Source organism: Sander lucioperca, chromosome 10 (assembly GCF_008315115.2).
Source record: "Sander lucioperca isolate FBNREF2018 chromosome 10, SLUC_FBN_1.2, whole genome shotgun sequence".
Lineage (NCBI taxonomy): Eukaryota > Metazoa > Chordata > Actinopteri > Perciformes > Percidae > Sander > Sander lucioperca.
In genome coordinates this window covers 27,049,424-27,075,879 of record NC_050182.1, presented here as the reverse complement: position 1 = coordinate 27,075,879, position 26,456 = coordinate 27,049,424, and the positions used below count along the sequence as shown (strand labels likewise).

The 26,456-nt window shown below is 40.5% G+C and overlaps 1 protein-coding gene across 4 annotated transcripts in view; it reads left to right on the top strand.

Annotated features, from left to right (window-relative positions):
- Window positions 1-21,318, top strand: part of galnt1 (UDP-N-acetyl-alpha-D-galactosamine:polypeptide N-acetylgalactosaminyltransferase 1) — a 179,188-nt gene extending 157,870 nt beyond the window's left edge. For 3 of the 4 annotated variants that reach the window (XM_036006171.1, XM_031299145.2, XM_031299144.2), the window contains exons 3-14: window positions 4,775-4,914; window positions 4,997-5,165; window positions 10,705-10,871; window positions 11,359-11,486; window positions 11,593-11,672; window positions 12,264-12,434; window positions 14,492-14,609; window positions 14,921-15,101; window positions 16,617-16,756; window positions 16,946-17,101; window positions 18,054-18,188; window positions 19,087-21,318. In XM_036006171.1, coding sequence (XP_035862064.1) covers window positions 4,776-4,914; window positions 4,997-5,165; window positions 10,705-10,871; window positions 11,359-11,486; window positions 11,593-11,672; window positions 12,264-12,434; window positions 14,492-14,609; window positions 14,921-15,101; window positions 16,617-16,756; window positions 16,946-17,101; window positions 18,054-18,188; window positions 19,087-19,233 — 1,731 coding nt within the window. In that variant the 5' untranslated portion in view covers window position 4,775 and the 3' untranslated portion in view covers window positions 19,234-21,318. The remainder of the gene's footprint in view (window positions 1-4,774; window positions 4,915-4,996; window positions 5,166-10,704; window positions 10,872-11,358; window positions 11,487-11,592; window positions 11,673-12,263; window positions 12,435-14,491; window positions 14,610-14,920; window positions 15,102-16,616; window positions 16,757-16,945; window positions 17,102-18,053; window positions 18,189-19,086) is intronic. The other variant, XM_031299143.2, reaches the window with a different exon arrangement.
- The last annotated feature ends 5,138 nt before the right edge of the window (window positions 21,319-26,456 follow it).

Below are 26,456 nucleotides of genomic sequence, written 5' to 3'. Positions count from 1 at the left end.
AGGGTTTCCCCCATGAAAACATTTTACAGAAGAAGGGGTGACATTTTCTTTTTTAAGATTATTTTTTGGGGCTTTTTCCGCCTTTATTTTTGATAGGACAGCTAGGTGAGAAAGGGGAGAGAGAGGGGGAAGACATGCAGGAAATTGTCACAGGTCGGATTCGAACTCTGGACCTCTGCATCGAGACATAAACCTCTCAGTATATGTGCGCCTGCTCTACCACTGACCCAACCCGGCCGCGGAAGGGGTGACATTTTATTTGGGTTATTTTGAGTTTGAGTATATTTGAGTTAGGGGGCTTTCACACCTGCCTCATTTAGTTAGGTTGAATCGCACTAGAGTTTGTTTTCCCCCTTGGTGCGGTTCGTTTGGGCAGGTGAGAACGCAGAAATCTAACTCTGATACGCAGCAAAAGCGGACCAAACAAGCGTACCAAGACCTGCTTGAAGAGGTGGTCTCGGTACGCTTTTAATCGAATTCTGGAGCGGTTTGTTTGTGGTGAGAACGTGATCCGGCCTTGAACCGCACCAACTACTGTATGTGTACTCAGCAAGTCTGAGCTAAATGGCTCCTGGAGTCAGATCTGCTTTGCAATCTGCGATGCGGCAGAACATACAAACTGTAGCAGCTTGCATTGTTTCTCTCACAGAAGCAGACTGCGCTCATGCTCGTCATCACTCGCATTTCCGTGGTCAAACCAGCCGCCGCTAAAGTTGGAGACAGACACCAGCAGAGCGAATTCTCAGTGACCACCTTGTTCTGTTTCACCTTCCTAATATTAGCATCTTCAGCATTCTGCTCCAGTTGAGAGGCGTTGCATTTCTGAAAATCACCGCTCCCATCAGCGTTTCTTGGAAACTGTTTGGCTTTTTAAGCCCATATGACCCAAGGACAGATCACGCACTTGAATAGCACCATCTCTGGATTTCTATTTTCTCATTGAAGATGCTTCAAACAGCAACATGCATTTTTACACACTTGTTTACAACTGACAAGGTTGTTTAATTTAAGGGCATCTGGTTTCATAAAGAATAAACCAGGCTGTACAGAGAGCAAGCAAATGAACAGTTTGTAGTTTATTAAATTAATTAGCAGCAAAAACATTGTGTTAATTAGTAACACATAAATCCTCCTCTCTTATTGGCACTTCTTCATATAAATACTATCTCTCCTCCCTCTTTATTTTCTTTTACACATATAAACATGAAATCCGCAGAAGGGAGGCTCCCCGCTCCCAGTAATAAATTTTAAAGCGAGTACTGGATTCTCTTGCTCCAAAGTTTGTCCAAGTGGTTGTGAGAAACTCTGGTTGTGCAATCTCCAAAAAGGGATTAAGTCTGTTGAGAAGAGGAGATGGGGGGATATGGTAGAGACACAGAGAAGGATGTGAAGGGGGAAATTGTGTTATTCTAGGGAGGTAGTGATGGCAACTGTGTTCTTATAGGGAAGTAGTGATGGCAACCGCTCTTGAAAGGAGACGACATTACTAAGAGACAAACGGGAGTGGGGGGTGGGGCAGCTGAGAGAGAGAGTAAAATGCCCAGGATTGAGATAAAAATGGATGGAACATGAGATGTTAATGGATTAGGGAGAAAGCGCGGAGATGGAGGGATGGAGATTTGTGTGTCTGTTTAATGTCATAGGGAGCCAGGCTGTTTAAAAGAGACTAGCACCCAGCATAAACTAAACTGACACACACTCACACAACACGCAACACACACAGAAGCAAGGCCTGGGGCTGCAGTGAGCACAGAGGAGACCTGAGGTGTCCTCTGCCATGCCTGATTAGAAATACATTGAGTGGAAAGGCATGGCTGTGAGACGGTGTGTTAAGTCAATGTACATACATATAAATCTTCTCTGCTGCTGCTTGGAGCGCTGCTGTCTACTTCTTTTACATCCGCTGTGATCAAATAGCATTCAGGGAAACCAGTTGACATCTCTGACAGCCTTTTGACACAACTTTGTGAGCAAGAATATTTGTGTGCGTTTCTGTGACGGAGTGCCTCAAAGTCTCCGCCCCGCTCCGTTATGTGTTTGGCATATGTGCATCGCTCTGCCTGTGCGCCAGGAAAGGTGAAAAGGATCCAAGTTCCTGCTGTGATGTCAGGTTGTGTCATGTTACTGCGTGGGGGTCAAGCAAGGCCAGTACAATCAACAGCGGTCAGAGAAACAGAAAGGAGGGAGATTGTCGAGCAGGGTCTGTATTTCAGGCTTCCCACTGATCCTGGAATTTCAAGAATTTTGAGAGCAGTGGTCTAAACAAGCAATTTGACGATTTCTTTTAGGATATCCGGGAGGATCTATGAATTAACTTACTGTTATTTAACAGGAACATACCACATTTTTTTTCTTTATTTACTCTTATGTTGGTTTCCCCCACAACAGTCCTGACTGTAGTGTAACACCAAAATGTCAGGGATGTGATGGGAACCCTAACATTTGAGAAAACCTGGGTATTTAACTAGGGCTTACAGTAAAATAGAAAGTAGACTTAAAAAACAGCAAGGGTGAAAGCTATTATAAGATACAGTTACATACCGTATGGCATGGCACATGTTTTAATAGCACCTAGCCCTCAGCCATTTACTCTCTTTATACTGTAGAGTAACTGCAGTACCAACTGCAGTCAATGGTGTGAACATGCCACTACCACACACCACCAATAACACGTACAGAATGCCACGTGCGAAAATCACTTACTTCAGTGGTTCCCAAACATTTTCTGCAGGCCCCCCTTTTGTAGATATACAGAAGATATAAATAAAAGATATACAATATTTCCAAGCTTCTCTTGAAAGGCTTCTCTATCTATCTATCTATCTATCTATCTATATATATGTGTGTGTATATATATAGATATATATATATATATCTATATATATATCTATATATATATATCTCTTCTTCTTCTTCTTCTTCTTCTTCTTCTTCTTCTTCTTCTTCTTCTTCTTCTTCTTGAGAGAGAGATTCAGCTGTTTCTCCGAAAATGGATCGTCAACGACACACGATGCGATTCGACTGGGAGATTGGCAGTCGGATCCTTAGATTTAATTGTGGTGACCACTATGTATTGTCTTGCCTGTGTTTAGGTAGTTGTGGTGTTTGGTGTTGTCTGCTTTATGTTTATTAAAACTCTGGGCCCCCTCTTATAAATATTATAATTCAACTAGATTTCAGCAACTCTTAAGTGCTTTGCAAACTATTTGAATAAAAGAAACACTAGGGTTGCAACTAACAAATGTTCCATCAAACTAAGTATGAGATTTTCTGCTTATTATTTTCTTTGGTCTATGAAATGCCAGAAAATTGCGCATCACAATTTCCTTAAGCCCCAGGCGACCTCCTGACATTTCTTGTTTTGTCTGACTAATGGTCCAAAACCCAACAATATCTGTTCAATATCACATAAGACAAAAAAGCTGATGTGCTCTTAAAGTTAAAAAGGCCACTGTCAAATGATCTGACATGAATGGTTCTTCATATAGATGCCAGGCTACTCAGGTCACATTTTAAATTTGATTTAGTCTGCAGCTGAGTGCCAGTTTAAACTGCTGTAACATGGTGTATTTTCATTAACCTTGTCAAAACTCTTGTTGCTGTAGTTTACTTGATTTGATTGAATTATTTTCTTCACTGAGAACTAGTGTTCAGAGCGTTGCATTTATCTGCTGGTGGTTTCTCTGCACTAGTTTCTCTTTGTCAACATGAGAGATAAAGTCTTCCAAGGTTACCAAACTCCTGTGAATAGCTTGACAAGAGCTACGCAATTTTAAGTCTTGTGGTCAGCTTGGCATCTGAGAGCAGTATTTTGGTTTGTATCAAACTCAGCAGTTGCCATCAATTTGTCACAATTTAGTGCGCCTTGTTATTGACTGTGTGTTGCAGCTCTTATCTCTCATTGCAAGTAGTTATTACATAAAAGTCTGAGAGAAGACACATTTTCACTCTAGTTTTCTGCAGTGGATGGCACTTTGTGCAACCAGCATCCTGGAATCAGGTGGAATCTAGAAATGCTGCTATGCAGTTCTCCATCCAAGCTAAACTTAGCTAAGCTAAGCTAGCTATGCACAAACGCTTCCTCCCAGGGGCACGAGAGAAATCACCATGGCCAAATTAATTTTCTCCCTTCTGCTTGTGCTGCTGCAACCTGAGGGATCACTGAGGCAGAGAACCAGCCAAAGAGAGGAGAGATGGTGCTGGAGGAGAGAAGGAAAGGGGAGCAGAGGAATTTTAATGTGGCTGTGTGTGTCTCAGGCTGCCTGCCAAAGAAAAGCAATTACTATCACAGCTCCTCTCTCTCGTGTGTGTGTGTGTGTGTGTGTCTTTAGCACACAGGGATTTGGTATGTTGATTGAATAAAGGGTGGCTTGTACACTGCAGGGTGTTTGGGAACTCTGACACAGAAGATGCCTGTTTCTGTCGTGTAACTTAGCTTGAAAACTTGAAAGTAGCCAAAGCTTTGCTTAGAAACCTTGAAACATCCCATCCAGACTAAACTTTTACAAATGCCCTCAAAGATTTACTATTTTTCTTCTGGAGTGATATAAGATAGAAATCCAGCAATGCACAGTGCTCATTTTGCAGCTCTGTCTGAGTGTGAAGGTGACCATTTGGAGAGGCACTGATAAACAGCCGACAGATAAGAGCCGACAGACAGGCAGGCAGGCGGAAGGACAAATGGAGGAATTGGGAAGATACGTGTGTGTGGCTCACCTCAGCCAGAGCTTTAAATTTTCTCTCTTCCCCTCCTATCTCTCATTACGTTTTTTAGGATGCGGAGGTTCGCCTATTGTAAGGTGGTTTTGGCCACCTCTCTGGTGTGGGTGATGCTGGACATGTTCATTTTGCTCTACTTCAGTGAGTGCAACAAGTGTGATGACAAAAAGGAGAGAGGACTGCCCGGGAGACAAGGTAAGTGTAGAGTGCCACACATATACAAGTGATCACAGAGACACACTCTCACATCCCTTCAGCATTGTGTGTGTGTGTGTAGATGCCCTGACCAGGCCGCGGGACGGGCCCGGTGAAGGTGGAAAGCCTGTAGTGATCCCTAAGGAGAACCAGGACAAGATGAAGGACATGTTTAAGATCAACCAGTTCAACCTCATGGCCTCTGAGATGATTGCTCTCAATCGGTCACTGCCTGACGTCCGCCTGGAAGGGTGAGCAGCCTCCCTGCAGCTAATCATCTGTCCTGTCACTTAATCCACTCATTAAGGCTCAAAATGGCTCTCACTGGCATCCTCTGTTGGAATAGCCAGAAATCAACTGCTTTTTTGTGCTTTCACAGCGTATAACACAAACTTGTTTTCCCGTTTAGTGCATTTGATTTAGTCTTATGTGAAAGATGAACTCTGGTGTGGACTAAACAACTGAAACCACCTGAAAAACAAGGTTCTCAGTACACAAGGTTCTCAGTACCAAGCAAACTCTTGTGCGGTTTGTTTGTGGTCTGAAAGTAAACGAAACAAAGGCTTAACTACTGTTAAACCATCTGCTGATTGTGAGCTGTACAGGAAGGGATCCTATGACAAGTGAGCTGTATAAGCGATATACATATTTATGCCATTCATTTTCAAACCACGATAACACGATGCGTGTGGGATTTTTAGCTGATCAAGACGGTCAAAAGCAGTTAGCACTGTGGTGTGGTGTGTTGTGCTTGTGTCCTATGTGTACTTTAACAGTTTATTAAGTCCATTAAAAAGTTCCATGGTGACCCCCCTCCATAGTATTGCTGTACAAGACACTCTTTTGCAGTCTATCAATACTATTAAGGCTTATGAATAGGTATTTCTTTCTGAGCTCTTTGTGACACCAGAGAACATAAATTAACACATAAGATGCATTAAAGTGCAGCATGGGCAGTCACTGGATTATGTTTTCCCTAACTAAAATGCAGCAATATGTCATTTTTGTCGCTTGGTCCATCCGGACCAAATGAACCAAACTACAGGTGTGAAAGTGACAGTTTTGACTGTCAGTATTTTGTCATGTTTCCGGTGTCAACACAGACTCAAAGCCTGCTTAGAATTAGTATGTCATTGGGACACAGTAAGCCAGTTATTGTATGTGGTGACCTAATGCTACATTTGCAGGCATTACTAAAAGGTCCAACCAATACAGTAATGACAGATTTCTTTAACAATCCCGCCTTTCTGGCTGTTCTATCAAATCAAACTGCCTTTCTCACCATGACTAATAGCCCATTGGTTCACTCGAAAGGTTAACCCCTCACTGGCCTGTTTCAAAAGGAAATGCATGCTGTCATGCTGCCTTTTTTAATGTGCTTCAGTAATACTAGGTTGTATGTTCAATCCACAAGTCCTTCTCTATAATGAGGAGTTTAGTGTACTTAAGTGTCTGTCAGTGCCAGCGGCTGCAGGTTGTTCAGTCATTAGACAGGCGGTCAGAACAGCAGACAGGCGTGCATCCGACCAACAGCTTGAAAAATATGTCAAGGTTAGTTCAAGCAGGTGGAAACCAGCTCGGCCTCCCTCCCCCCCTCTGCCCCTTTGTGCGCTTCAGTAGAGGAACATGCATAGATCAGTAATGGAGGTTTTCAGTGCGAGAGACAGAATGACTGACAGACATAAGACTGACAGGCAGGGGCACATGCACACTAGACAGGCGGGAAAGACAGAGGACATTGATCCGTGAAATAGGTTTTAGTCTTTGAGCGAGAGTTGATTACTAGGTGTGTTTTCACTCAGCCTTCTCTCGTCTATCTGCTTTTCCAATTAGGAGATAAGACCGAGTCAATATCGAGCAAGGCTGTGTGTGTGTGTGTGTGTGTGTGTGTGTGTGCGTGTGCGTGTGTGTGTGCGTGGATCAGAAGGTTTAGGGAAACGATGAATGAATTCATCATTGCCAAGCAGGTCGCCATTAGCTGAAACTTTGAAGTGGAAACTCACTGATGATTTATTTTTATTATTGTCAGCAGTCGTTGGGTGTAAAAGACCTAAACAGGAGAGGACAGTACATTTGTGTGTGTGTGTGTGTGTGTGTGTGTGTGTGCACGCGCACGCGGTTGGGTGGATCTACTCCAGTATATGAAAAACACTTTCCATGACAACACCTTTCAGACAACTTTTTCTCCTTTTTAAGATTCTGGCTGTAACATGTTTATGAGAATGCATATATAGGTGTGTGTGTGTGTGTGTGTGTGTGTGTGTGTGTGTGTGTGTGTGTGTGTGTGTGTGTGTGTGTGTGTGTGTGCGCCTGAGTTTAATGTCGCAAGAGTGATGCAGTTCAGTTCTGCCCGCCCATTCTGACTATCCCCACAATCCACTGGCTGGAGAAACCGCCTGAAACTCATTACTCTGCTTTGCTGTTGCCAGATTTTGCTCCAGCAACTGTTTGGATACACAGGACTCACAACCACTCCTCAGTTTTTTGATCATGATGTGACACAATGTATTTGTCATTGTGAATAAACGCATGTTGTTTGGGTGGACACACAGAGGTCTTGTTTTCCATCAGCTGCACATTCAAGATCATCTCTGAAAAGTGGAAAGTCTTGGTTGATCTGTTTGTGTTTGTGAGAAAACGGAGAACACAGAAATAACGAACTGATGTGTAAAAGTTGAAAGACTCAAAGGGTGTCTCTGTTTTTACAATGAATTATCTTGTGCAATCATCACCATCTCTTTCTTGCAGAGAGTACAATTACTCACGCATGCACACCACAGACTAAGAAGTGTGTGTGTGTGTGTGTGTGTGTGTGTGTGTGTGTGTGTGTGTGTGTTTTAACATGCTCCAGAGGCAGCTGCAGGATGGAGTATATTCTTGACCTTCTCTCCTCCGTCGCCATTACATTCCTTCTGTCAGAATCAGCAGCAGAGAGAGAGAGAGAGGAAGCATTCCAGTGCTCTGGATAATCACAAGGAGGGAGGGAGTTATGATGAGAGATCATTTTCCATCTGGCTATTGTGAGGGTTGAATCTGTCAGAGGAAGGAAGTCACAAGCTGCTTTCAGTTTTGTCATGAATAGATGACAGTTTCAGCAGCTTACTGAGCGTCTTGACAAAAAAACTTGACTGTGAGACAGTTTTAAGTCGGAGAGCTTGCATGCAGGTATCATGGCAGGCTGCAGTGTTTCTTGCCCTACAGAGGTTTGCCTCTAACTTATTCTCTAGCAAAACCGACTGACTGCTTTTTTTTTTTTAAGTTGGATAATCATATTTAACATTGCTTTGGAATTGTATTAGTATTCTGCAAGCTGTTTGCAGTGCAGTGTTTTAATGTGTGGTATTCTGTGCAGCATATGCTGTAGTCTGCATAACACTGAAATAAAACTGCCATAAATGTCATCAATCACTCTCATAGGAACCCGCAAATTGAAAGATTGTCTTTCTTGCAACCCCAAAATGGATTTTGTTGGCTAAAGTAATAAAAGTGTTTATAAGCTGTGATATGGATACAATCTTCTGTTATGTATATAGTGTATCATAAAATACAGCAGTACATTTTCTGGAAGTTCACACGAGGATCCTTTTTATAGCTAAAATAACCACATGGGAATGTGTGATGCTTTACCTCAAAATAGTGATATGTTTTTTGATAAACAAATGCAACTGCTGTAAAAAGTTCACTATGTTGGACTAGCTACTTCGAGCAAGTTTCAAATCACTGCAAGCTGATTTTCATACTAAAATAAAATAAACCTTAATCAATGGCTGCCTGTGAGATACAAAAGCAATCTTAAATCCATAACTATGCTTTGGAAAGTGGTCAGGTGTAATTTAAACAACACAAACATACTTAATAGCCTAAACAAAGCAAACCAACCAGTATGACCATTGAAGTATTTCTCAGGGAATACTTTGGAGAGCTATTTAAATAAGTATGTGGCACTCATATCCATCTTCTCTTGTCTCCACTTATGACTGCTGTGCTCTCTCTTCCCTGTGTGTCTCTCAATAAGAGAGATTGATGTTTGTGTGTGTGCTCTACACTGCTATGATAATGGCTCACACTCTAATTAGCATCACTAATCACTAAACGGTCATCATGCTGACCCACTATTTCTGTGTGTCTGTCTTTCTCCATCTAAATTTGGGATATACACTCGGCTGCTCGCTCATTATTCACCCTCAGTTTTCAGTGTTTGAAGTCGATAAAAATATTATTTTTCACGAGGCCATAAACAATGATCTGATTAATGCAGCGATTTCATGACTGACTAATGCGGTTTAGTTGATGTTTAAGTCCTAGCTATTTCCTTCTTATTCAGCGTGTGGACTCACTTTAGCTGCAGCTCTCTGTAGCAGTCTCTTACAATCAGACAGAGGCTGGACTGTGATGTCTCTACTAGAGTGCGTTTCTCTTTTCTCGCTCTGTCTCTGTCAGTTCAGTTTTGTCTGTGTTCAAAGACTACAACTTCACTTATTGCACATGTGGTTGTCTTTGTGTAACCACTTCTGTGTTGGTTTTTCGATGCAATTATCACACTAGGGCTGCAACTAACGATTATTTTAATAATCGATTAATCTGTCGATTATTTTTTCGATTAATCGATGAATCGGATAAAAAAAACAAAAAAGCATTAATTTACATCAACTCAATACATACTTAAATACATACTTGTTGTTTTAGTTAATAGTTGTGTAAAGGTAAGTAACCCAAAGAGCAGATACAGACACACACACACACACACACACACACACACACACTTGAAGCTTATTCATTAAATTATTACCATCATTGTAGTAAGTGCAAGTTAAGTTCATTTGTACACCACATTTAAACACATCTTAAGATGCCCAAGTGCTATAAAAGAACTTTAAAATGAAATTAAAAAGTACAACACACACAAATATATTTGTCAACAATAACTGATATGGGACAAAGCACAGAATATATACACGACAATAGATTGAAAAATTAATAGGCCAAAAAAGGCGAGTGAATAAAAACGTGTATTTAGTCCTGCTTTACTACTGTTATTAACGAGCTAACGCTAGCTTGTCATGCTAGTCAGCTGGATAACGAGTAAACACCAGCACCACTGGAGGGACGTTACGTTCCTCACTTCAAAACGGAACAAAAGTAGGATTGTGTAGTGATTTTACCCTGCTGTTGAACTCCGTTCCTCCTCATCAAGGACTCCAACATGTTTACGTTTTAGGTGCTGAATCATCACCGTGGTGCGCCCGTGCCATGCCGTGTCGCTTTTGCTTATCTTGCAATTAACACGTTTTCGATTTATTTAGTGTGAAATGTTCCCACACCTTGGATGACTTAGGTCGTACTGATTTCTCTGCCTCCGCCGTGTGTTTCAGAACAACGTTAAGGGTCTCTCCGGTCTCTCTCCGTATTTCCTCTACCCCCGCTCTGCTCTTTTTTTCTTTTCTTTCGCTCCGCGCGGCACTCAACTCAATTGCTTTTATCTCCACGACTGAGTGGCGTGTCGCGCGACACAACGAATCGATAATGAAATTCGTTGCCAACTTTTTTAATAATCGAATTTTATCGATTCGTTGTTGCAGCCCTATATCACACTTTCTCTTGTTGTACCATGTGATTTTTTTTGTTGTTGTTTTTTTTTGTCATTTTGGACAGTCAGTGTGTTGTCTCCAGAGTTGAAATGATTTAAAAGTTGCCTGATATGCATATTTGTAGTTGCATTAAGTATCTCTCTATCATTCCTATCTATCATTTTTTTGCAATTAAAGATTCAGTTTTGCTTTCTTTTTGTAGGTGCAAGAACAAGTTATACCCCGATAACCTTCCTCGTACCAGCGTGGTGATTGTATTTCACAATGAGGCGTGGAGCACACTGCTGCGAACCGTCCACTCCGTCATCGACCGCTCTCCACACACACTGCTGGAGGAGATTGTTCTGGTGGATGATGCCAGCGAGAGAGGTATACACACACACACAGACACACACACACACACACACACTGCAGATAATTCCTTCAGTGCTTGTGCCTCTTGTTTGAGGCTTGGCCTATTTTTTTAGACCTACTGTATGATTTTGCGGGGTTTGTGTGTGTAGCTGCATTTGTGCGTAAGTGTGTCTGTGTTGCCCAACAGCCAGTCAGCATATATGGCCTGTGTGGGCCACTCCACCCTGTGCAATACTGTTAATCCGTGTTTGGGGGAGATTAGGTCTTTAATTCGCCAGCCACAGGGATTACACTCTGTTATTACCCTCAACCCCCCCCCCCCCCCCCCAAATCCACCACCACACAGCATCATTTCACCCTATGGGACCTTCGGTTGGATGGTGCAAATCAGAGGGCTGTGTGTTGTGTGTTTTGTGTTGTGTGTTGTGTTGTGTCTGTCTGTGTGCTTATGTGTGTTTATTGATTCTTTTATTGCATATATATGTTTATTTGTATATTTAAGATTTCCTAAAGCGGCCGTTGGAGCAATATGTCAGAAGGCTTGAAGTCCCTGTCAGAGTGGTGAGAATGGAGCAGCGGTCTGGACTTATTCGTGCTCGCCTCAAGGGAGCGTCCATCTCAACTGGCCAGGTGTGTGTGCCCGTGCACATACGTGACATCCACTGACCTGCTCACCATATGATGATATATCTGTGCAATGTTTGGTTTGGCTAATGTTTTCTCACCATGTTTCTAGGTCATCACCTTTCTGGATGCTCATTGTGAATGCACAACAGGGTGGCTAGAGCCTCTGCTCGCCCGCATCAAGCAAGACAAGTAAGAGACACACACACACACACACACACACACACTAAGGCTGCACGATATGAGGAAGACATGCGATAAGGTTGTTGAATATCGCAATAATGATATTTCTTGCGATAAATACACAGCTATTAAAGTGTACTCAGTTTTGCTGCTTTCCGTATTCTGCTAAAATACAACAAATTGCTTGTTGAATTTAAAACAAACGAAAGGAAATATTTTCCAACATTATTTTATTGAACAAATTTAACATTGAATTGAATATAAAAGGCACCACTAAAAAAAGAATGACAGTATCTTTTTAAACTGTAATTTTCTACTGATATTTTCTTTCTTTTGTTTGAGTGTCTATCGCGATATGTCGCAGCCTTTAGCGATGTGTACATTGCGCCAGTTGATATTGCGATAACGATTAAAAAAATGATACATTGTGCACCCCAAACACACACACACGCACAGCATGATCTATTGTTTAAATGCATTTGGCTCTGGAGGTGCCACACCTTGCAGATGAGCACTTAGTCGTGACTGATGACCACCTAAGGTTACGAAGAGCAGACTGATGAATGTGTGCGGGGTGGTGCGTTTGTGTGTTTGCTGTAGGAGAACGGTAGTATGCCCCATCATTGACGTGATCAGCGATGATACTTTTGAGTACATGGCAGGATCCGACATGACTTATGGGGGCTTCAACTGGAAGCTCAACTTCCGCTGGTACCCTGTACCCCAGAGAGAGATGGACCGCCGCAAAGGAGACCGCACGCTGCCTGTCAGGTGGGTGATAGAGCGGGACGATCAAGGCCTTTTTGAAGTATCTTTCAGCTAGTTTGTTAATCCCTACAAGCTCCAGGGCTGCTGTTATGCAACTGAACCTTACCCCTCTCTGTTGGGTCAAGTGAAAAAAAAAATGTGCCTACAGGGACATAATGGAATCATTGGTAAAATACCGCATGATCATACACAGTAACTCTGTCAGTCAGCTGTTCAAAACAACTTATAGCCTGTGAGCTTTAGCATTGCTGATAGGCATTCACTATTAATGTACACAGAGTAATGGTACTTCACCATTTAATTTACCACAGTTAATAATCATAAAATGTTCTTAAGGCAAGAAATACTGAAAGAAAAGATTGAACTTGTCTGTGTAGCTTAAGTCGAGATGTTTTGTTCCTTGTATCATTCCTCAGGGCTCAGGCCTTGGGACTAAAATCAAGAGCTTATTTCTGCCTGTCTATCATCTCTTCTTCCTGCTCTTGTTTCTATGCACGCTTGACGCCATTATTCAAGGTCACACACATAATATATCTTATGTAACACTCTGTGCCCGTTTTTAGTTGTTTTTCACAGCTGTGCGTGACAAAGTTTTCCTCGGGGTGTCTTGTAACTGGCCTAAAAAACAAAATTGTTGTAGGGTCATGGTAGGAAATTAAGAAGTACTTTAGACTAATGACATGACTTACATAAATAAACCCTGTCCTGTTACGAAGTAGTTCTTTATTATTGTGAAGTTTTAAAAGCTATAGCTCATAAACAAGTTTTCAGAGTGAAGCTTGTGTATAGGTTTCAGTCGAGCACCAATATACTGTAGTTCACACAGTGTAGAATGTGCTAGTGGGAAATAAGTATATAGCGTAGCACTGATATAATTTCAACTTCTCATATCTGCAGGTGGTATTAAATGGCTGCTAATGTTACTATCTTGAGAGTTTTTCTTCATTAGCCGTGCCTAGCAAGCTACAGGCCTGCTGCTGTCACACTCTGAGGAGCCGCAGAGAGTGACGGTACAGGAGGAAACCTCAACTGCTGAACTAGTTGTTAGGGGCTCATCTACCTTGTAATTTACAGTACTGTGCAAAAGTCTGAGGTCACTAAGAAAGTTTCTCTTTACAGCTAAACACCAAGGTCCAAATAAGACTTATGGAAAAACCTCTGAACATATTAAATTACCTTGTGTCAATTAGATGCTGTAATTCCTTCATACAAAGAGCTGAGAGAATTTACCACAGGATGGCCTGGGGAAAAAAAAAACATTTTAAATTCTTAGTACAAAATACAGCCCTGTATTTACAGTTGTTTGTTTTTATTGTAGTAGCAGTTGTGTTCATTTAAATGTCAGTGTGGTTTAGGCAATAAACATGTTTTATGTAACTCATTGTAAGTGATAGACACTCACTGTTAGACGAATGTCTTTAATTAGAAATAGTTTTGCACTGTAATTTACATCTCGGAAGATTCCCACAAATTAGTAGGTTTGGTTTGTTTTACTTTGATGTGTTTGAGTCTTATAAAAAATATTGATTTAATTCCTAGCTGAAGAGTTTAGAGAGCTTTGATCTGTTTAAAGATAAGCACACATGTCTATTAATAACATTGCCAAAGTGTGTGTGTGTGTGTGTGTGTTCAGCTAGCTAATATTTGTGTTGCTTATTATTTTCCGCTCTCAGCCAAATGTGTTTGTCTGTTTGTATGCAAGGTATTGTGTGTTGGTTAAGTGAACTTGGACCTTAAGTGAAAGCAAAAACTGGCAGTAAAGAAAATAAGCCTGATCTACAAAAGAGGAAACCATTCTGTGAGGGGGTGAAATAGGGGCAGAGCCTCGAGGCTGTTTAACACTGACACACAACAGAGAAGTGAAAAAAAAAACAGGGAATGAAAAAAACAGGGAATGAAAAAAACAGGAAAACAGCGAATAACAGGGGGGTGAGAGTGGCGATACATAAAACTTTGATGGGATCTGTAGATACTATGTGACCTTTAGAAAGCAGGCCTTCAGTGAATTAAGTGCAACTAACCTTACTCCTATTTCCCCCTACTGTCCTGCCTCTCTCCAGGACTCCCACCATGGCAGGCGGCTTGTTCTCCATAGACAGAGATTATTTTCAGGAGATCGGCACATATGACGCAGGCATGGACATCTGGGGTGGAGAGAACCTGGAAATCTCTTTTAGAGTGAGTGAACACACCCGCAGCCAATTGCCATGACTGTGTTCTTCCATGCGCTGGCAGGCATTAGTGTCTGCTCAAGGTCAGAAACACACACATGCACATTACACTTGTGAGTTTGACTTTTCTGACTAAATTGTTGACTTGACAAATACTTTGTCAGGCGTCATCCTGACTGGCGCTGAAACGTATTCAGACTGTCACAACACAGACAGGACCAAACTACGTCATCCATCTCCCAGCAGAGGCCTTACAGTATGTTTATTCTACACAGTATACTGTATTTGTGTGTTGATGCCAAATATGTTGTTTCACAGATATGGCAGTGCGGTGGGACTCTAGAGATTGTCACATGCTCTCACGTGGGCCACGTGTTCAGAAAGGCAACACCCTACACTTTTCCTGGAGGAACGGGACAGATCATCAACAAGAACAACCGACGACTGGCAGAAGTCTGGATGGATGAATTTAAAAACTTCTTCTACATCATCTCTCCTGGTGAGTTTGTGTGGATGTGTGCATGTGTGCGTGCCTGCATTTATGTGTTTTTGCATTCATGCAAGTATGCATGTATGTGCTCATGTGTGAAGTTTAATCTCTGTGGCAGGTGTAATCTATCCATTAACCAGGTAACAGTGAGATATTGCAGTGGTGACCCAACAGTGCGGGTTGGGGGGTGGCAAGTAATTTCACGCTACGAAGCATATATTGACTTACACACACACACACACTCTGGCAAAGGAGAGACAAGTAAAAGTAAAGCAAACCGCCTCTTAGAACTGGCTTGGAACTCAAAAACTCAATTACTCTATTTTTTGTTTAGCACACTGTAGATTATCCACAAGGGGGAGCTGTTCTGTTATTGTCAAACCAGTTCTAAACATGCCAATGTTCATATTAAATGTGGACAAAGTTTCATATAATAAGTTTGTTCAATAAGTTTTATATATGAAAAATAAAACCTCAGAGACAAAACCTCCGATTTCCCACTTTTGTTTTTTTTCTACTCTCAGCTCAGTATGACGTCAAACCAAGCTGGATTTCTATATATTGTAATTTGCCCTAGGCACGCTACTGCTGTGTTTACATTACACGCACTGCTACATGTAGCTACATGCCAATGTCAGGGAAGCGTTATTATGGATCCCACGTAACTTCTAGGCAAGTCCCACCCTACAAAGTAGCTTGATTGGTTGGGGTTAGGCATTGATCTCGAGTGGTTAGGATAGCCGATTGGTCAGGGGATAGGACCTGAACAAATCGGGTTACGTTACTTTGCGTAAGCATGGACGCCTGGCCAATAGTATTGTGTGAATGCTATTGAAGGGCGGGTCTTGCCTAGAAGTTGCGTGGGTTTCATAATAACGCAAAAGGGAAACCTGTAATCTTGGTTGCAGATGTTATTTTCTCCTTAATTTCGGATCACATTACTGCTGGAACATGTCCGTTTGTGTAGTTTTTGGTTTAGAAGCCTTTACTGGTGGTTTTTCATGGTATAAAGGCTCCCTATATACTTTGTTGCAGTCACTGCTCTGTTATAGCGCTCTCAATAGCTAGTCTGATCCCACACATCCTATTACAACATACAGCATAGGATTCCGGGATAATCTGGCACCGTTTCTCCTAAAAACTAGGTATTTTTTTGGAATCTTTTGTAAAAGTCATGAATCCAAGCTGACTACAGCTGCTGCCCTCTGCAAAGGAGTAAGCTCCACCTAGTCTATATAGACTTCATATTCAAGTGTCACCTTGTCAGGTTCTTGGGCCTCAGATATGTGAGCTCTGCAATTCAATGAAATTGGGTCTACATGCTTCAAATCAGTGTGTTGCCTCATTCTACTTTAACAGTGACACACTTTAAATCATGGTTACATGGAAAAAAGGAATTTAACATCCATGCAAACACACTGTGTGTCTGTGTGTGTGTCTGTGTGTGTGTCTGTGTGTGTGTGTGTGTGTGTGTGTGTGTGTGTCTGTGTGTGTCTGTGTGTGTCTGTGTGTCTGTGTCTCCAGGTGTGACCAAAGTGGACTACGGTGACATCACATCTCGCACGGCTCTGAGACAAAAGCTTCATTGTAAACCCTTCAGTTGGTACTTGGAGAACGTCTACCCTGACTCTCAGATCCCCAGACACTATTACTCCCTGGGAGAGGTATACTCATTCACACACACTCACACAAACATACACTATCTGACTCACAAAATTTTAGATACTGTAATTCACTGTAATACAGACACAGACACAGATGCATCTGTGATTCACTGCCTTTAGGCAGACACAATGAATCTGAATCTGTTTGAATCTGTTACTTAATATGGTTTCTGTGTGTATTCTGCTCAGATCCGTAACGTGGAGACCAACCAGTGCCTGGACAACATGGCCCGCAAGGAGAATGAGAAAGTCGGCATTTTCAACTGCCACGGCATGGGAGGCAACCAGGTATCTGAGGAAGAAAAAAACAACATAAAGAAACAAAAACTGTCTAGGGATGCCACGGTGAGGAAGTTTTCCTACCGGTTAATAAACTTGTGGTTCCAATTACACTGCAAACTCCCCACGGCTGTGTCTGGCCTCTCCAGATCGCTGGTCAAGCTTTTCCTACGCGGCCCATTTTGGCAGCCGCCAGGTTGAGACAGGAGGCCTGTGAGGGCTAATGCAGGATTACGGGGTACCGAGCTATTGCTCCAAGCCATCCGGTCCTTGAATAACCAGAGTGAGAGCTGTGTCCGTATTCTCGAAAGAAAGTCAAGTCTATTTTTTAAAGTGTGTTGGCCTCCACCGGGATTGTCCCTAGTCACCGATTCTGTTTGTGATTTTTCATGGACAGGATCTCAAGCCGGGGGGAGGAGAGTGCCCGGTTTAGGGACCTCAGAATTTCTTCACTGCTATTTACAGATGAAGTGGTTGTGTTGGCTTCATCAGGCCGTGACCTCCAGCACGCACTGGGGCGATTTTGCAGCCGGGTGTAAAGTGGTGGGGAGGAAAGTCAGCACATTCAAGACCGTGGTTCTCTGCCAGAAAACGCTGAATTGGTCCCTCTGGGTTGGGAGTGAGTTGCTGCCCCAGGTCAAGAAGTTCAAGTATCTCATGGTCTAGAATGGAGCATAAGACCATTGTGTTGAAGAAGGAGCTGAGCCGGAAAGCAAAGCTCTCGATTTACCAGTCGATTTACGTCCCAACCCTCACCTATGGTCATGAGCTTTAGGTAGTGACCAAAATAATGAGATTGCGGACACAAGAATCCAAAAACAGTTCCCTCCACAGGGTGGCTGGGCTAAAACTTAGAGATACAGTGAAGAGCTCAGACATCCAGAGTAGAGCCGCTGCTCCTAACGGTAAACGCTGTTGGCCACAGTGATATTACGGTCATTCCTGGCAGGAATCATGTAGGAGGGAAGAAAGATGGAAAAGTGTTTTAAAATCCTGAATCTGTTTGTTTGACGTGCAGGTTTTTTCTTACACGGCCAATAAGGAGATCAGGACAGATGACTTGTGTCTAGACGTGTCCAAGCTAAACGGACCCGTCATGATGCTCAAGTGCCATCACCTCAAAGGCAACCAGCTCTGGGAGTACGACCCTGTGGTGAGTGGAATAAGTTAAATGTACATGTTAGGATGTATGTGAGGACATGATAAATGCATAGATTTACTGGTACATTAAATGTACACATATTAACATAGACAGAGGGTCTTGTAAGGTACAGGAAATGAAGTTGTTCTTTACACCAGAAAAGCCTGGAAGGTTATATATTCCAGAGACACATCATTTTTGTTTTTTTCTATTTGGAATTAGTATAACACCATATGACGACATAGTAAAGTACAACAAGGATACTGATTTTCACCTTAATGTTATGTCCCCACACATCCGAAAGGTTGAGTATTTCCTGATTTAAAAAAAGACACCTCCCACTGCAGTTTACAGTAAACAAGGTCCTCTTGCAATAAGCACAGCTCAGAAAATACATCCCATAATAAAAAGTGAAAAGAAAAGTTGGGGAAAACCACAAATGAGGTGCTGATTATGCACCAAACTTCCTTTAGCTATGTAAAGAAACTATTTTTAGTGTTTACATTGGAAATGTAATTTTTTGAAATCATGTTTTCACCTTCATTTCTGTATTTATTAACAGTTTTTAAACAGTTTTTTAATGAATGTTTTTTTTAAAGAAAATAAACACAGTGTATTCCCAATACACATAGACACATTCAAGACCAGCTGTCATTCCAGTTAGTGGGATATTTGTTGTTTTCAGTTTTAGGGTGATATATATCTGAGCTGACACATTACGCAACTCAACCACAGCATGCCTCACTCTGAGAGCTAAGCCCAAACTAAATTGAATCTCAAAATTAAAGTCTCAATTTTTTTTTTATATATTGAAAATACAATCTATAGCTATAGGAATATGTATTTATTTACCGGTCAAAAGCCTGATTTGCACCCCCTCACACCGTCTTTCTGTTTCCCCACTGTGCAGAAGCTGACCCTGATCCACGTCAACAGTAACCAGTGTCTGGACAAGGCCAGCGAGGAGGACAGCCAGGTGCCCAGCGTCAAAGACTGCTCACACACACGCTCCCAACAGTGGCTACTCCGCAACGTCACACTACCAGAGGTCTTCTGACCACACTCTGCACACTCCCAAACACACACACTCTCACACACACAGCGGCCCAGGGTAAGCAATCAGGGTAACAGACGTGTTTATTAAAATTGGGCACAAGGAAAGGAGAGACTTCCCACGAGGGGATTCGGGAAGAGAGGAGGACGGATTGGACGGTACTACCTCTGCCAGAGATAAGGAGGGAGGAGTGTGTTTGACCCTCCTCAGAGTGACAGAAGAGGAAAGACTCCCTCTAGGAGACAATGGCTGTTGTTTTAAAGAGATTTTAACCGCAGAGAGTGACTCAGTCGCTGGGCGCGAATTATGAGACTGGCCAGTGGAGTCAAGGTTTGCACTCACAGCTTCCCTGGACAAAACAGTCCACCCCACAACTCATCAATTAACGTTTACTCACTGCCTCTTATGAGAGTGTGTGCACTTACGTGTGTGTGTGTGTGTGTGTGTGTGTGTGTGTGTGTGTGTGCGCTCTGAGATGAATGTATGCTTTGAGAAGGGGGCTGAATTTCTTGTTGATTTCTTTTTTTTTTTATTTAATTTTGTAATGAATTTTAAAAATGAACTCTTATGAAGAAGGGTGTGTGTGTGTATGTGTGAGACTGTAGTGTATGTGTATGTGGGTCAGAGCCCCTCCTACAGTCCTGCAGCAGTGTATGTCTCCCTCTAGTGTTTCTCCTCGGCATCTCATCCTACAGACAAGCCTCGCTGAGGAATTTTGAAGGGCCTGCACATTTAAAAAAAAAAACAAAAAAAAAAAAAAAACAAGAGGACCGAACACGAGGACCCGACGTCTGCCATCCGCAGAGATCTAGAGATAGAGAAATATGTTTGTGATATCTTGAGATTTCTATGTCAAGTTTTTACATGGCTTTGTCTGTTTTTACTGTGAGAGTGCAACAGAGCAGTAACCCTAGTCTGTCTGTCCGTCTCTGTTGTCTTTAAAGATGTTTAACATAGAGCTTACACACATACACACACACACACACACACACACATATACAGACATACATACAGACAGAGGACTCTGCATATGTAACTGATATTCACTGCCTAATGTAGTGTTAAATTATAGGGAACTCCACCATAAGGCACTACATAGTCACACACACATCCTGTATACATATAAGAAAAAGGCTGCACTAGCCTGATACTTTAATCCATATTGTCATATCTTCTTCTCAATAACCTCTTAAAAAATACACTCCAAGGGCTTCTTTCCTTCAGTGGAGTGTGTGGACAGTTGTGTGTGTGTGCGAGCATGTGTCTTCAGTACTAATCCCCAGTCCATCAGCTCCCTGTTCACTAGGACAAACGGCTCTCAGATTCCTCGCTGTTGGACAAACAGAGCCCGTAGCATAGACTGACGTCAGATCAGCATATCCCTGCGTCCGTTGTACAAAAAGAGCAAAAGCTGCTTTCATTTTCTAAACATAGCCGAGTCTCTGCACTCTCCTGAGGACATATCTACAGTAGGAAAGGAAGCCTGGAAAGCTGTTGTCAAAGAGATGTCGCTGAGATGAGTAAGGAGACTTTAATAATTGTAGAGGTTGCTGAAGGGAGTGAAAAGATGAACTGTGGATTACAACGAGCGCAGCAGCAGCAGACATATCTTAATCCATAACTACATATCTCACTGTGCAAGCTCACCTGCAGTATTTCACTATTCATATCTCAGTTAGCCAGACAGCTGAACAGTTACATCAGTGTGTCATTTTCATTTCAACCATCATGCTTTCTTTATGCTGTTTTTGTATCACTCCTGCCAATCAGAGCAGGAGAGATGATTTCATAAAGGTTGTAACCATTTGGGCTTCCTCCAGTGGAGGAGGGGTTTACACATAGGACACTGGTTCATCTTTGTTTTGGACACGATAGTGACAGGAGGCCGTCGACTGATTTCATGTCAGAGCAAGTGACTGTGTAGGGAAGATGTGAACGTTTTTTGATTGTGAGACAGAGGGAGTGTAACGATTGTTCAGATTTTGGTGGGGAGGGTTGAGGGTTTGACGTTAACTGACATGTCTAGGCTTCCACACTGAGCTGATCCAAATGTAGAAAATAAAAGTGAAAAAGTTTACAGAACAATACAAGGAAAATGTTGATTTCTGCTTTTTTTTGTCTGTACACACACTCATAAAACGCACTTTCTCTTCTGCCAGAAGCCAGCAGTTCACAAAAATGTGAGTTAAAGTGCTCATATTATGCTAATTTTCAGATTCATAATTGTATTTAGAGGTTATATCAGAAAAGGTTTATGTGGTTTAATTTTCAAAAACACCATATTTTTGTTGTACTGCACATTGCTGCAGCTCTTCTTTTCCCCCTGTGTGTTGAGCTCTCTGTTTTAGCTACAGAGTGAGACATCTCACTTCTGTTTAATCTTTGTTGGGAGTCGCACATGCGCAGTCCTAGGTCAGGACTACTACCCAGTCAGAAGCAGAGTATGAGGCTGTTTTGTGAACAGTGTTTTCTGTTGGAGATGGTAAGTCCCTTTGGGGTGGACTTTGGGCTTTTTCACTTTGTAAACCTATAACATGCACAAAACAGATATATAACACAATAAAGGAAGGGGAAAAAGCCAAAAAGCATAATATGAGCACTTTAAGTTTGCATTCAGTGTTTCTCACCAAAAGTAACTGTGTATCCTTGAGGCCTGACATGTCTTGAATCCATTTCCTTTCTCATAAACAATTATTTGAAAATTTGCTATTTTAAATCATTGTGCATTGTTTACATCCATGTTTACTAGCTTGCATTCATCTTCTTCACTGCCCATTTCACATTGCTACGTTTCTTGATGGCAGCCAGCGACTGTCAATCATGGAATATTGCAAAACTGCTGGCGGGAGCTATATTGCGTCAGTGGTGTGCTTGTGCACATGCATGCTTGTCCTGGTGCATGTGCAGTATACAAAAAATGGGGACCCACTCGTAAAAACTTCAGAAGAATTCAGTTTTTAACCGAGTTGGGCTGCAGCCACATGGCCATAGGGTGTGACCACTTTTGCCCATGGCACCCATGGGTGTGAAAAGATAATAATCTCAAGTGTTGTAGATAATGGGACTCTTCTGTCTTTTTTTAATAAACATGACAGTAAAGTGAAGGTAATAGAGTTGGGCAGTAGACTCACTGCATGTTTTGTTGAGAGTGGATTATTCAGACTCCTTGACTTGATCTGTTGAATTATTCATGTGTCTGGATTAGACCCACCAAGAGCCATCAGGAAGACATACAAGACAAGAGTGTTTTGCATACACATCTTCAAGAAAGATGCTGATTCTCTGCTTTTGTTTTGTGAAAGCATCTCCTGTATAGTCAATTAGATATTGGGATGTTTTTTTATATTCTAGTTGAAATGTCTCCAGAAAGGCCAAAAAAGATATATCAGTGTCAAAACGTCAATCTGCAGCATCTCTGTGCTTCTTCCTGGTCCTCGAAGACTAATGTGCTCTGTAGATCCAAGAAGAGTCTTCTTCAAGGAGACACCTCACCCTGTTCACTCATGTGTGAATAACATGAGTGATTCTGCCGTTAAGGAGATTCTCGAGCTGCGTGAGCTCAGGAAGACTCCACTCTGGTTTATGTGCTGCAGACTTCAGAAGAATTGTATGGAGTCTTTGATCTGAAGAAATGGATCAAAGCCGAATCATACTGTGGCCCGGTGGGAAACGTCCAAGAAAAGACAGAATATTGAAGCATGTTCAGAGGAACAGACTTAGACGTGTGTCTGTCTAATTTAGTCGTTTTAATATTTTATTTATCCTTGTTTGTCAAATCAGCTTTATATTTTATTATTAAAACGCTAAGCTAACTCATTAAATTAGACTCATCTTTAGTTGAGTGGAACTGGGTCGTATGTTGCTCTTTTTGGTCAGAATGGTTGAATGTTTTGGACAAAGAAATTAAGTTATAAATTGTGGATAATGATATGACAGATTTCAATAATCAGTGGTTATTACTTCATAATATGAGTGGGTTTTAGCTCATAATATGTAGTAATGTTGACAATTTGGAAATGTATTTCTTTGACAGAACAAATTCATGTTTGCTGTTCATAAAGAGATTTTCTCATGTTTGACAAGCTGCTACATTACCACAGTGCTCATTTTAAACTGTTGAAGACTGAACCAGAGAGACGCCGACCAGCAGCAGCATCCATGCGGAGCTTCAATTGAGGTTAATAAGATGTATTATTTTCTGGCCAATTTCTTCTTTCTTTCTATGAATTGAATAAAGTCCTGACTGTGGAACATGGTCTTTTTAAAAATAAAATCTTCTTTGCCTTTTTACATCATAAGTGTGTGAAGTTGCCTGGACGGCCGTACTTTGATTCAGCTTTAGCTCTCCGGTAGGATGACGTTAAATGTATTACTTTTTCGATTATATTCAATACATACTAGTCTAAGTGTGGCCATCATCAAACACATTAGCTTCACAAAGAACCTTTCTGGTCAAAATAATGTACTTTATTGCTAAATTTTTGTTTCCTCTATTTCCTGCAACAAATACATGTATGTACAAAATATTAGTAATCTGAATATGTGAAGAATGTGTTTGTTGATTCGTTTACTGGAGACTTCAGTTAAAAGATGCCTAGCTTTACCAGCAGCTGTACTGCAGCTTTGCATGGATTTGTTATTTATTCTGTCCATCTGTCCGGAGCCTTGCTGACACATTTACAATCTGTAAAGACTTCACAGCACAGATGACACCGTCTGACTCAACTCACACGAACACAGAAGGAAGTTTTAACTTTTATTTATCCAGGGAAAGTTCCATTTTGCTCCTTGTTCTAATCCCACCAGGAAGCTGCCCATTACAGCTCAGTCCTCCACTGCAGGCCAATTAGCCGTTTCTGAAGGGGTTGCTACTCGTTCCAGGGAAATTTCATACATTTTCTCACCTTTAGGCTGTAATCACAGGAAGAGTTCATAAACTGGTACCACAACTACCACAACAACTACTAAGGCATTGCCCATGATTGGCTCTAATGCTAATTTCACACAGAACAATATCGTAAACTCACTTGAACATCCGTTTGATTATCGATTGTTGTGTCTGCTCTCCAGTCATTAGACAATGAAAGAAGAACAGCAAAGAAAAAGTGCAATATCACCGACTGTGAACTACTGTGAGCGACTATATGACTATGACTTTTTAAGGGTTTTTTCATGACATACTATAACCTTTTTTTAAGACATACTATACTATACTAAGACATTTTTATGACTTTTTATGACATACTATACTATGACTTTTTATGACACACTATACTATGACTTTTTATGATATACTATACTGTGACTTTTTTATGACGCACTATACTATGACTTATTTATGATACACTATATTATGACTTTTTATGACACTATTTATATGACACACTATACAATTACTTTTTTAATGACGTTTTAACTTGTCACGACATACTATACTATGACTTTTTATTTGACTTTTCTTATGACAAACTATACCGAAGACATTTTTATGACATACTATACTATGAATTTTTATGACTTTTTATGACATACTATACTGTGGCTTTTTTTATGACACACTATACTAAGACTTTTGTATGGCTTTTAACAACGTACTGTACTCTAACTTTTTCATGACACACTATACTATGACTTTTTACGATTTTTTATGACACACTATACTATGACTTTTTTACAACTTTTTATGACATACTATACTATGATGTTTTTATGACACTATACTGTGACTTTCTTGTGACTTCTTATGACATAGTATACTATGACTTTTTCATGACAAACTATACTATAACTTGTTATGACTTTTTATGACACACCATACTATGACTTTTTATGACACACTATACTATGATTTTTAATGACTTTTTACCTATTCATGACATACTATACTATGACTTTTTCATTGACTTTTCTTCTGACAAACTTTCCCTTTCATATGACTTTATTTGACATACCATACTATGACTTTTTATGACTTACTATAGTATGACTTTTTATTAACACTATACTATGACTTTTCATGAAATACTATACTTTGACTTTAAATGACAAACTATACTATGACTTTTTATTTCCCTTTTCCTATGACAAACCTAACCAAGACAGTTCCATGACTTTTTATGAAACACTAAACTATGAATTTTTCATGACACACTATACTATGACTTTTTTATGACTTTTCATGACACACTATTCTATGACTTTTATGACATACTATTGTATGACTTTTTATGACTTTTTTATGACATACTATATTATGACTTTTTTATGACAAACTATACTTTGACTTATGACACACTATACTATGATGTTTTATGACTTTCTTTATGACACACTATTCTATGACTTTTTATGACTTTTTATGTCACACTATACTATGAATTTTTATGACTTACTATACTATTACTTTTTATGACTTTTTAGGACATACTATACTATAACTTTTTAAGACTTTTTATGAAACACTATACTATGCTTTTTATGACTTTGCATGACATACTATACTATGACTTTTTATTTGCCTTTTCCTATGACAAGCATTCTCTAAGTCATTTTTATGACTTTTTATGAAACACTATACTATGAATTTTTCATGGCTTTTATGACACACTTTACAATGACTTTTTGTTACATTTTATGATATAATATACTGTGACTTGTTTATGACACACTATACTATGACTTTTTAATTACATACCATACCATGACTTCTTATGACACTATACTATGATTTTTTTATAACTTTTTATGACATACTATACTATGACTTTTCATTTGACTTTTCTTATGACACACTATACCTAAGACATTTTTATGACATTTTATGACATACTATACAATGACTTTTTACAACTTTTTATGACTTACTATACTATGACTTTTTATGACAGACTATACTTTGACATTTTATGATTTTTTTATGAAACACTATACTATGACTTTTTAATGACTTTTGACCTTTTCATGACATACTATACTATGACTTTTTATTTGACTTTTTAACAACAAACTATATCTAAGACATTTTTATGACATGTCATTACATACTAAACTAGGACTTTTTCAGGACTTTTTGACACAATATACTATGACATTGTATGACTTTTTATTACATGCTATACTATGACTTTTTATGACTTTTGATGATGCACTATACAATGACTTTTTTAATTACTTTTTACCTTTTCATGACATACTATACTATGACTTTTTATTTGACTTTTCTTATG